The following is a 13,045-nucleotide window of genomic DNA, read 5'->3' on the forward strand; positions in this document are numbered from 1 at the left end:
ACATTAATAACTAGCTAACACCCCAAGTTTGACTGAACCAGCTTGTAACCCTTGTTAGCCGTTCTTTATCTCGTACACACTTGCTTAATAATATAACTTCTGCGTTTTCTTGATTATCAGATTTTCATACTTGTGATCACATGAAATATAGAAAGAAAAAGGTTGTTAACTTTACATAAAGAAATTACCGCTTAATTGCAACCCCCTGCATTCACTACTTTCGTCTTTTTTCCGGGTCCATTCTGAACTTTCAATTTTTAAGGGGCATTTTTATCTACGAGAGACAGAAGCATGAAGAAAGGTACACATACAAACAGAAAAGCTGTAGACTGATACCGAGAAATGGCATATGGAAAAGAAGAAATATTTGGACTCGAAAATTAACTAAAGACTATCTGTGACTAGTCCTGCTTACTTACATTTGACTTGGTAGTCTTCTGCCTTAAAGATATCTGGTAGATGTCACCGAAAGTGGATATCGATAGAATTATTTTGAAATCGGGACAGCACTTTTCCTTACAAAGAGAAAGAAAAATCCTCCTCGCCATCCCCTGGCGACCATGTTTTTAAACAAATCAGAATAATAGTTTTTTTAGGTATTTTAGTAGGTCACCAAATTAACACTGTGACAGGGCAAGCGATTTCGGATATCGCTAAAACGTTTTCGCTTTGATTGCCGTGGAAAAGTTATTTGAAAAGACGACATAAGAAACGTTTCTTCGATGTCTGGTTGAATTTGACTTTGTGCTTAAGATTTTCTTTAAAGAAATTATAGATGACAGACAACTGCATTCAATGAATTGAAAAGCTCACCCTGATGACTTCATGCTCGATTCGTGTCAAAGTTTTTAAGTTCAAACGGAAGGACACATGCACTAATCAACACAATCATGCACCCACACCCACACACCAGTTAACCATAATGAGCACATTTCAAGCAGGCTTTACAAAAAAACAAAAACAATCTAGTTTGGTGGGGGTATAAAGACTGAAATCTGAGTACGTAATATAAACTCAACAACTTACTAAAATTTCATTTATTCATGATTATGGTGATTCAACAGTTAGAACACAAGTGTACCAGCAAATAGACCAATACCTAACAAAAGCTACTTAACATATATTCTTACACCAGTCTCTATCTGCATCACTATTATTAACATAGCTTCAGCAGCTCAATCTTTCATTTTCAAGGATAAACTTTTCGGAACATTGCAGATCTTGCACTTATTGTGTGATCTCATTGGCTGACATATCATTTTTCAATTAGCTTACGATATCTGAATGTTCTTGAACTGTTTGTTGGTAGGTTATATAAAACACCACAGAAACATTTGCATTGAATTGGTTAAAAAGTTATTTTCATTTGTCAGACGTTTATAATAATCCAAAGACGAACCTCTGATTTATTTACCTTGTATATCCAGTGAGCATGTGCACACGTAATTATTATACATTATATAATTATGCATATCAGTGTTTTCTTATATTCAGCCTGCAGAATTGAAAAATCAAGTAACATCTAAGCAGAAAATTTGCTAACAATTGAAAAAAAAAACTTACAAAATGATTGATAAAGAGAACTGCTCTGATCGGATATCAAGAAATTCATAATTAGAAATAAATTATGTTTTCATAATAAAGCGTGAACTTTGAAAGGGATGCGATCCCTTTTATCAGGATGACTTTAACTGGTTCATGATCTGTTACGTAACCTCACTGATTGCTTGACTTTTTAACCTGTTCAATAAACTATCTAAAAGTACAGACACAATGTGTCAGAGGTTCGACCAAGGCACATTATTAGCCCTCTGGTATGCAACAATTTCTTAATCTATGCTTTTAGATTTCTATGAGCCATGCCATGGGAAAACCAACATAGTGGGTGTGCGACCAGCATGGATCCAGACCAGCCTGCGCATCCGCGCAGTCTGGTCAGGATCCATGCTGTTCACTTTCAAAGCCTATTGCAACTAGAGAAACTGTTAGCGAACAGCATGGATCCTGACCAGACTGCGCAGATGCGCAGGCTGGTCTGGATCCATGCTGGTCGCAAAGCCACTATGTTGGCTTTCTCATGGCCTGGCTCATTTACTCCTGCAATTTTTTAACTTTCAAGTTTAAAAATTTCAGTTTTAATACTTCTTTTACACCTGTATGAAATAACACTTCCTTCCAGCATTAAAAATCCTACAAGCATTTAACAAATAGTTCTGTAACAGGCTGGGCTTTTCAAAGACGTGTCGAAAAATTTAACTTTATAAAACATCTCTTCTGGCAGGTACTGGCCTAGTCAAGAACATTAGTCATGATGTCTATCAAAACAAGCGATTTTGCAATCAAAACAATCAGCCTTAATAAACACAGCAAACTAGTGGAAGAAGCACAAAATTACAGTCCCATCTAGTAGCACAAAATGAAAAGAACATTATAACAGAATAGTCAGATTATAATGTACTTTTTACATTAGTAATGATTTAACTACAGCTTCTCCAATATATTTTTTTTTGAAATGCATTCGAGTCTCAAAATAAAAATGTTTCAAAATCTAAGCACATCTTCAGAGTGGTAAATTTAACAGTGGGCATCTACCAATTCAGAAAGAGATAAACATGTAGTTAAGAAAATTTAGTTTTTTTTCCATTGACATTTTAACATGGCTCTGATAAAAAAAAAAACATTTCTGGTAACCCAGATGAATTATATTAAATATACAATGTAAATTCCGTTTAAAAAATATTCATAACAAATAAAATAACAAATAAAACAATATTTTACCGCATCCAGAATATGATGTCTTACAAAGGAAAACAAAAGATAAACAGCACATTAAGTAATGAAAACTGGTTACACATGCAAAAAAAAGCAAATGTAATGGAATAACAAAACATGGAAAAATGAATATAAACCCAAATAAAAAGCTGTTTTCATGAAAAAAGGAGATGTCTCAACAAAAGAAATATTTATTCATTTTACTGACGTGGGAAACATTTTATCAACACAACATGATGACACATCCTATCAATGTTTAGATTTAATTTTCATTTGTACAAGAAGCTTGACATCTTGTTTTCAGAAAATTATTCTCCGACACATATCTTCACTATAAACTAGTGTCATCATGTCATAAACACATAGCCAGCCTTGAATGTGGATGAAGACCAAAGATGCCCTTCTGTGCATTATTTCATCATGGACGGGCATCTCGGTAGAACCACTGACCTTCCGTGCACCAGCTGAATGGCTTCTCACATGAAGAATTCAATGCCACAAGCAGTGAGGCTCGAACCTGCATCAGTGAGGGGCAAGTGATTTGAAGTCAGCGACACTAGCCCCTCCTTCCCCACCCCATATTCAATGTTAAGTATCATTACATTCCAACAAACATTTTTGGACCAGCCAACTTTGTGACAGACAAATGGCTGGACAGTCAGCTAGAGTAGACAGACAACCAAGACAAAATCTAAAAACATTCGCCGGTTTGCGTTCAATCTAGGGATGAATCAAATGCGAAAGAAACTATCACACAACACTTATCACAGTCATGTTAAGCAAGCAACATTCATTTCTGTCTATCTCTAGTATTATCCACACAGCCAATTTCAATTGCTTACATCGATTGACCAACAACCAAATATATGCGAGTTTAAACATCAGGTTACTTCGTTAAACAACAATTTACAACAGGAACTCAATATTAAACAAGTTCCTGCTGTACACCACTCCCATATGCAAATGTTTATCAACTGAAACTTAACAAAACTCCAAACTAAATTATCGAAACTCATTGGAGAATATTAAAATTCAGTAGAACTGAATATATACTTCTATCTACAATACTCTGACTAAGAATTTGTAACTATGATGATACAATCTTTAATTTCATATTCCCAGATCTAGGCTTCTTTTTACATTCTCACAAACTTTAACGAAAATTGGGAACAAAATGTGCCATATGGAGTGTTATCAAGGTTTTTCTAATTTTTGACCTAGTGACCTACTTTCAAGTCCAGATGACCCTGTATCACACGTGTCCAAGACTTTACTTAAAGACTGAAACATTATTACAAACGTTCCACTAAGATGTGCAACAACTGTGACCTCTAGTGTGCAACAACTGTAACCGCTAGTGGTAGCAGTGAAACTGTTGACTTCCAAAATGACACGTATCACAATAGCTTACACTGAGGTGAGTTAGTCAGTAAAATTCTTATTTAGACATTGTTGTAAACCTGACAAGACAGAGCCATAATTGGCATGTTTAAAATATTAAGTACAAGATCATCATAAAAATACAGTCATTTAACGGCAATTACACAGATTAAAATAAATCTTTCATATCGTTAGATGATAACAAATATATTTATGAAATAAAAAATGAATTATCTCTTATTTCAAGACTGATAGAAACCATGACCCAAATAAAATCATTTAAAATGTGATACAAATGTTTGAAATTTATCATATAACAATTTCATGTTCATTTTAAATATACTCCACAAGCATTATCTAAAGGACCCTCTTTGATACAAATCAAACTCATATTACTTTTTTTCTACTATACAGAATGTTCCCACAGTCTTGTTTATAAAATCATATTTAAAACAAATTGAGGCTGAATAGGTCTCTTCAAAAATATAATAAATCATAAAAAGATAATTTTCCAGTGTTTCAGACAAAGTTTTACTTCTTTTTTCATTCTAACATGTCTTGTGAAGTCATGCCAGTCTTTCTAAATTCCATGCCAATATTGTAGAGATACAAAGCTATAAATTTACAAGTTTTATATGTGAAACTCAGTATTGTAAAAGCTTTTTCATGTAAATGTTATAGAAAAAAGTACTGCTCCAGTATATTCCTTATAGTAAATTTGTCATATGTACAAGATTAATATTGTCAATAAAATCATTTTCTGAACTCATTAATAAATTTGACCATTTTCCTCTTCTTCATAGTGTTTGTTAACATGTCTGAAGAAATCTTCATCTGTCATATCTTCTGGTTTCAGCATCATACATTGTGGACACACTGTTCCCATGTGTGACACTTGGTGCTCAAACATTACTTGGTCATCAACATCAGCAGGGAATGTCTTGTTACAATCTGGACATATCTTCATAGAACTTCCTTCTGCATCATAAAATCTGAAAATTGATACAGAAAGTATATACAGTTGCTGGTTAATAGCTGAAATTATTCTTGTACAGCTACTAGAGCTGTTCTTGTACAATAGCAGAGACTTGTAAGTACAGTCACTTGAATTCTTTTGTTTGTTTTGGGTTAAACGCCATTTTTCAACAATATTTCAGTTATATAACGGCCCTGCCCGGGGATCAAACTCGTGATCTCGCAATCCATAGATATGCACTCTCCCTATTGAGCTAAGCAGATGGGTTGAATTATTCTTGAAAAATAACAGAGAAATGCGAGTACAGTTATTGAATCTCTTTCTCATGACACTATGAATTATCCTATCTATTAGTCGAATTATATGCATTTTTCAAGTAAAACTCCAGCAGAAATAGATGTGTGTGTAAAAAGGGTGAAGAAAATTATAGCTTTTAACCCAATATACCAAACTCTTGCTGTTACCAGTACGAAATAATAACTTTCCAAAATTTAATATGACTTTTCTTATTTTGACTGGGACAGTCCTTTCAAGAAAAGTTAAACTGCAAGCATGAGTTGCTTCCCTTCAACATAAGAAATCTCTACCTATAGGAAAAGGCGATCATTCTGTAGAAGACTGAAGAAAAGAACTACTATTTCATTTGTAAAATTTCTTTATCTCTAAAGCATCAACTTCAAATATGTATGCAGCATTGTCATTAGTTTAATACATTTATAAGCACAGCAACCGTAAATTGCTTTTATAAAACATTCACCAAAAACACACTAAAGTGACTATGAAAGTAAGATGTGCATAATAACACTTTAAACAAGGTCATAAATAAAAACTAACATTTTTGTATGATTGCATTTTACCTGTCCTCTCTTGTATCTTGTCCAACAAAATCTAGTGTGGCTGACAGTGGTGCACTTGGTACTTCTGGTAGCTTCACTTTAAGGTCAGTCTCCGAGCAAAATGCATCAGCATATCTGCCATCTGGTTCTGTGAATAGTTGCAGATAAATTGTTCAAATAATGTTTACAAAAGACAAAACACACTGAACAACTTTTCCAAAACTTGGAAACTAGTTTATTTCCAGATATTATTGTGGCATACATATATTTAATGCCCGTAAAAATAGAAACCTATCAAGGCCATTGTATTGAAGTAATATTGGAAGTGCTTACTTCTGTAATATTAATTTTTACTGAGGATTTATTTCTGACTTTATGAATTCAAATTAAACAAACAAGCAAGTGACTACAACTTACCATCTAATGCAGCTGTTGATTTTACTGCAGCAACTTTGGCTGAAGGTAATCTCTCAGGTTCTAGGGGTGCAGGAAGGGGCCTTATTGGTGCCTCAAGACTTGAACCTTCTCCATTAGTACTTTCCAAAACAGACAAGTCTTCTCCTAAAGTAAGCAGAGCTAAACACTCAGTAATGTAAATATTGAAGGCTCAAATATATTTCATAAATGTGATAAATTGTTCAGCTGACCTTTTGATGATGAATATATGCCATGACAAACTGCTAAGATTTTTCTTTAAGAGTTTCTTTGTTGCTAGAGAACCACAGTTCTTCATGGTTAATCTTTGAACAACTTTGAAAGGGGACAATCTCAGGAATGTTTGACTGAAATTAGTCCACTTGTATGGAAAATTTTGTATGTAGAAAAAATAAGATGGCTATGATGGCCTTAGACTGCTCACCTTAGTTAAACTGTTAGATGGAACAGTTTTGTTAGATATTTAGGCAAGAAAAATTTCTGTGAAATTATTTTGAAATAGTGCCAGTGTTTTCTGACAACAATATTAAATATATGTTTCTTCTGCATAAATACAAGCATATTATGTGTGTGATGTGCGTGAAAGTGTTAAGGGGGAGGGTATGAAGGAGCATTAAGTGAGGTTAGGGGAATTATGACATAGGATACTTAAGAAATAATAAGTTCCCAAACGTGGTTTATCGTAGAATAACCTGAGTTTTGAGTTCTTATGCGTAAGCATATACCAACGAAGGCCGTAGGCCTGAGTGATATCTTGTTTCACATCAGAACGAAAAGCTTGTGTTATTCTACGATAAATCACACTAATTCTTTGGAACTTATTATTTCAATTCTAACACGACATTCTAGTATCAACAATGCTAGAAACAAGAGCACCGCCAAGTGGGGCAATATACGCCCTAAGGGTTATATCAGAGGATGGGAGCAAAATTTAAGGTATTGGACCCCTAATAGTAATGTTTAAAAAATGGCAATTGCTTAGTTTATTCTTAAAGTTAACCGTATTTCGCACTGTGTTGCAAATTTTAAACAACTTTTACTGTGCCGTTTTTTGTAAATTTTGTATTTGTGGTATTTCCTCAAGCTCAAGTAGGGACAAATTTCAGCGTGATGGATACTATCTAAAACATATGCAGCGAATTCATTATAGCATTAATTTTGATAAAAGAAACATCAAACTATTGGTAAACAATCATAGAACACAAAATAAAAATGTCAATATCATTTTTTCTGAGGATGTCACAAGTAAAAAGATTTAATGAGACAGAATTCTAACTCCAACATTGAAAAATGAAGGTCGAATCCTGTGAGTCTGTTTTGGATTTTGCTCACTTCATGCAAAAATAACCTTGGGGCAGAAGTAAAATCTACCTACATTTCTTCCACAATATGTAATCTGAAGAATGAAGGCAAAACAGAGAACTTTTACCTGATGTAACTCATTATTTTTAAAGATTTCTAACTCTACCCCTTCTGTTTCAGAGGTAAATTCACTTTGAACAGCAAGAAATGGCTTATTAAATGTAAAAAAGTTTCCACTTTCGTACAATACATCAATAATAAGTCTTGAAAAAGGTAAAAACTGCTAGGAAAAAAGGAAAATTAGAAGAAAAAAATTTGGTCCCAGTGGGGTTTGAACCTACGCACCCCTGAAAATTGCAGTCAAAGTAGGTTTATGGTAGGAATTGAATACTCTTCAAAAAGGAGGTATTCTATTACAGGTCCAATACCTTAAAGAACTTAACTGTTGAAGCCCAAACGACAGGAACAACAAAAGGAAGAAATTCTAAAAAATATTCTAAGTCCCGCAAAAATTCTTACCAGGTAAAGTTATGTCAAAATACATCTAAAAATTGGATGTATCATCCATGCTGTTCCACAGAAAAGTAGTCTCGGTTTTTCCCTACGGCCAATAATAAAAAAGTTTCAAAATAAGCTATTTATAGTAACAACAAGAGATCACAGAGTGATCTTGGTGCCCACCAATGTGCCATTTTTGAGTGTTCCAAATTTCAGAACTTACTGACTAGCTCAAGGTCAAATTTCATTTCCGTACACAACACTGTGCATGTGGTCCAAATTCGAAAGCTGTAGCTTGAGAAATGTAAAAGTAGGTCACTAGATCAATTTCAAGGACAAAGTTCTTTGTACACAGAACTATGCATGTGCATCAAGTTTGAATGCTGTAGTTTGAGAAATTTGAAAGTAGGTCACTAGGCCAAAATCAAGGTCAAATTACACTTCAGAACACAAATCTATGCATGTGGTCCAAATTTAAAGCCTGTACCTTCAAAAATGTGAAAGTAGGTCACTAGGTCAATGTCAAGGTCAAAGTTTGTTTCGGTACACAATCCATTGCATGTGGTCTAAATTTGAAGCCTGTAGCTACAGAAATGTGAAAGTAGGTCACTTGGTCAATCTTAAGGTCAAAGTTCATTTCGGTACACAAAACTATGCAAGTGGTCCAAATTTGAAGGTTGTAGCTCGACAAATGTGAAAGTAGGTCACTAGGTCAAAATCAAGGTCAAATTTCATTTCGGAACACGAAACTATGTAGGTCACTAGGTCAATGTCAAGGTCAAAGTTTGTTTCGGTACACAATCCATTGCATGTGGTCTAAATTTGAAGCCTGTAGCTACAGAAATGTGAAAGTAGGTCACTTGGTCAATCTTAAGGTCAAAGTTCATTTCGGTACACAAAACTATGCATGTGGTCCAAATTTGAAGCCTGTACCTTCAAAAATGTGAAAGTAGGTCAATGTCAAGGTCAAAGTTTTTTTTCAGTGCACAAAACTATGCATGTGGTCCAAATTTGAAGGCTGTAGCTACAGAAATGTGAAAGTAGGTCACTAGGTCAAAATCAAGGTCAACTCATGTCAAGGTTCATCTTGCCACTCAAAACCATACATGTGGTCCAAATTTGAATGTTGTTGTTTATTGACAAGAAGATTTTAAAAGCTTTTCCCTATATAAGTCTATATGAACCATGTGACCCCCAGGGCGAGGCCATATTTGACCCTAGGGGGATAATTTGAACAAACTTGGTAGAGAACCACTAGATGATACTAATTTTACAAATTTACCCTAGGCTTTGTGCTTTGGACAAGAAATTTTCAAAGATTTTCCCTATATAAGTCTATGTAAGCCATGTGACCCCCGGGGCGGGGCCATATTTGACCCTAGGGGGATAATTTGAACAATCTTAGTAGAAGACCACTAGATGATGTCACATACAAAATATCAAAGCCCTAGGCCCTGTGGTTTTGAACAAGAGGTTTTTTTTTTAAAGTTTTTCCCTATATAAGTCTATATAAACCATGTGACCCCAGGGCGGGGCCATATTAGACCCCAGGGAAATAATTTGAATCATCTTGGTAGAGGACTACTAGATGATGCTTCATACCAAATATCAAAGCCCTAGGCTCTGTGGCTTTGGACAAGAAGATTTTCAAAGTTTTTCCCTATATAAATCTATGTAAATTATAGAAATAAACAAAGGGCCATAACTCACTAAAAAAATTGTTGAACCAGTCTGATTTTCAGGGGGACACAACTAGGGTACCAATACATCATTCTGACAAAGTTTGGTCAAAATCCCACCTGGTAGTTTCTAAGGAGATGCGATGAGAAATTGTTAACGGACGGAAGGACGACGGACCACAGATGCAGAGTGATTTGAATAGCCCACCATCTGATGATGGTGGGCTAAAAAAAGGAAGTAATACAAAAAAATTTATTGTAAGAGCAAAAAAGGAATCTGCCAAATAAAAACAAGAGCTAGGCCTTGCAGGTGCTGATGCTCACCTGATTTTTTTGTAAAAATTGTCCTACCTATGATTTTCTAAGTCTAAAAAGGACCATAATTCTTGCAAAAAGCAGGATGGAGTTATGTTTCTTGATGTACTGAGTCAGCTTATGATGGTGAACAATAGTTGCAAGTTTCAAAACAATAGCTTTGATAGTTAAGGAGAAAAGTTTACCTAAACATAAAACTTAACCTATAAATCTGATATTTTCCAAGTTCAAAAGGGGCCATAATTCTTGCAAAAAGCAGGACGGAGTTATGTTTCTTGCTGTACAGGGTCAGCTTATGATGGTGAACAAGTGTTGCAAGTTTTAAAGCAATAGCTTCGATAGTTTATGAGAAAAGCTGACCTAAACATAAAACTTAACCAAGAAATCTGCTTTTCTAAGTCCAAAAGGGGCAATAATTTTTGCAAAAAGCAGAACAGAGTTATGTTTCTTAATGTACATGGTCAGCTTATGATGGTGAACAATTGACAGCATCAGCTATTGATGGTGAATAAGTGTTGCAAGCAATACCTTTGATAGTTTATGAGAAACGCTGACCTAAACATAAAACTTAACCAGGCAATGCCGACGCCGATCAAGTGATGACAATAACTCATCATTTCTTTTTCCAAAAAATCAAATGATCTAACAAGAGCACTGCAATGCAGAGCAATATACATAAAGCAAAGTCATATATGACCTTTGACCCCAAAGTGTGATCTTAAAACCTGCGCTCTGCATGTCACCTCAGTGTGGTGAACATTTGTGCCAAGTTTCTTTGAAATCCTTCAAACAGTTCAAGAGTTACAGAGCGGACACAGCAGTCATATATGACCTTTCACTCCTAAGTGTGACCTTGACCTTGAAGCTAGTCAGCTGAAACAAGTGCTCTTCACATTGTCTCAGTGAAGTGAACATTAGTGTCAAGTTTCTTTGAAATCCTTCTAGGGGTTCAAGAGTAACAGAGCGGACACGATATTGCTAACGGACGGACAGATCGTGTTAGAATAAGAAACAATATCAAACAAGAAGATTGTGAAGTTATAACACGCCACTTTGTGCTCAGATGATCCTAAAAGTGGATGATGGATAATGACAGCTGGGACCGAGTGATCACTATACCCAGGTTTTTTTTTCTCTCACTGATTTGGGAATGGAGCTTAGGCCTTTAAAATTTGGAAAAAATTAATCATAAAACGTCTAAATTGGGAACTGTTAAAAAGTCATATTTTTTAACTTAAGAAAAAAATTGTTATAATTGAAATAAATTAGCATACTGTCTTGTGTTTCAAATGTTTAAGGTTTCATAGCTACAGTCTTAGTTGAAAAAGTAAGAAAAAAAAAATCTTTTTTAACTTTGGGAATTTCAGCTTTTAAATTGGGGGAAAAACACTACTTGCCATTGTGAGTGAGGTCAAATTATGTGCTTTTTGTGCTTTTGTGCAACCTGACAACCCCAAATCTTTTTTAATAAATTGAAATAGTGTCCAAGTCTTTGAACTCACTCGACCAAGGTCTGAGCTTAACCTAGATTTCAAAAAGACAAAACCGAGCCCCACCATGAGAAAACACAGTCGTTTGCTACCAGCATGGATCCTGACCAGACTGCTTGGATGCATAGTGCAGTCTGGTCAGGATCCATGCTGTCTATTAACAGTTTCTCTAATTGCAATAGACTTTGAAAGCGAACAGCATGGAACCTGAACAGACTGCACAGAAGTTTAGGTTGGTCTGGATCCATGCTGGTCACAAACACACAATGTTGGTTTTCTCATGGTGCGGCTCAAATGTTTGTGACAGAGAAAATGTTGCACCTTTTTGAGATAAGCATGACACAAATGCTGACAGACTGACCTGATGGACATCCTGACGTACGAACAAAGGCAATTTGTATAGTGAATCGCCACCGAAGTCTTGGGGGCATAAAAATTATCCAGTCATATTAAATGAGCTCATACCTGCACCAGTCTGGTCTTGTTTTTCATCAGTTTTGACTGGAAGACGGGTCCTTGGTGGCACTGGAGGTCCCTGTTGATGCTGTGGGCCATGTGCTGGGTACACAACAGGGTATGGGTACACTATCGGAGCTGGAGTGGGATATGGCTGGGGAACTTGGTATTGTAATGGAACTTGATGTGGGTAAACATGTGACCAAGTTACTGCCTCATGACCAAAAGCCTCATGACATGCTAGCGGGTATTTACCTTCCTGACTGGGTGACCCTGATCCTCTAGGTAACATGCTAGCCCCTGTCTCATCCTGAAGATGCATATACAAATATAACATTTCATAATCATTATACAAATAGATTTGTTTTGCTGACTGTTAACAATCTGGTAAACGTGGATTTCTAAACGTTATTTGTACTGGTTAGGAAAAAAAAAACAACTATTTATGTATGTACTGTAAAATTCTTAAGTAAATTTCAAGATCAAAATTTATTCTATTAAAAACTTAAAGGCTAATCAAAATAAGATATGTTGTGGTATTGTTGTACTTTTAGATTGTACTTACATTGCGTCCCTGATTACAACTCCTCAACTTGCGATTCAAATCTTCTATGGTCATTTCTTTCTCTGTTACACATTTCTGTCAATGAATGAATACTACCTTAACTCATTCCATTAATATTATTTCAACTACTCATGCAACAAACATATGATACTTTGACAGAATAACTGGACAAGAAAAGAAAAAAAAATTCTGACAATTTCTAATAAAAAAAAATCCTATATTAGAAGTACCCTTTTTTGAACAACTAAATTAACTATCACCTCAATACTGTAAAGGCAGAATTTTTTGCGAGGACCTTATATTCGCTATATTCGCGAGGCCCTACATTTTGCAAAAATTAA

At 35.1% G+C, this 13,045-nt stretch overlaps 1 protein-coding gene across 2 annotated transcripts in view; it reads right to left on the reverse strand.

Annotated features, from left to right (window-relative positions):
- Positions 1–1,022: 1,022 nt before the first annotated feature.
- Positions 1,023–13,045, reverse strand: part of LOC123561667 (tax1-binding protein 1 homolog) — a 41,047-nt gene continuing 29,024 nt past the window's right edge. Inside the window, exons 13-17 of one of the 2 annotated variants that reach the window (XM_045354179.2) lie at positions 12,705–12,779; positions 12,395–12,449; positions 6,382–6,525; positions 5,986–6,112; positions 1,023–5,144 (exon numbers count right to left, since the gene is read on the reverse strand). In XM_045354179.2, the coding sequence (XP_045210114.1) occupies positions 4,922–5,144; positions 5,986–6,112; positions 6,382–6,525; positions 12,395–12,449; positions 12,705–12,779 (624 nt within the window). In that variant the 3' untranslated portion in view covers positions 1,023–4,921. Of the gene's footprint in view, positions 5,145–5,985; positions 6,113–6,381; positions 6,526–12,148; positions 12,450–12,704; positions 12,780–13,045 lie in introns of both variants that reach the window. The other variant, XM_045354178.2, reaches the window with a different exon arrangement.

Source organism: Mercenaria mercenaria, chromosome 10, assembly GCF_021730395.1.
Source record: "Mercenaria mercenaria strain notata chromosome 10, MADL_Memer_1, whole genome shotgun sequence".
NCBI lineage: Eukaryota > Metazoa > Mollusca > Bivalvia > Venerida > Veneridae > Mercenaria > Mercenaria mercenaria.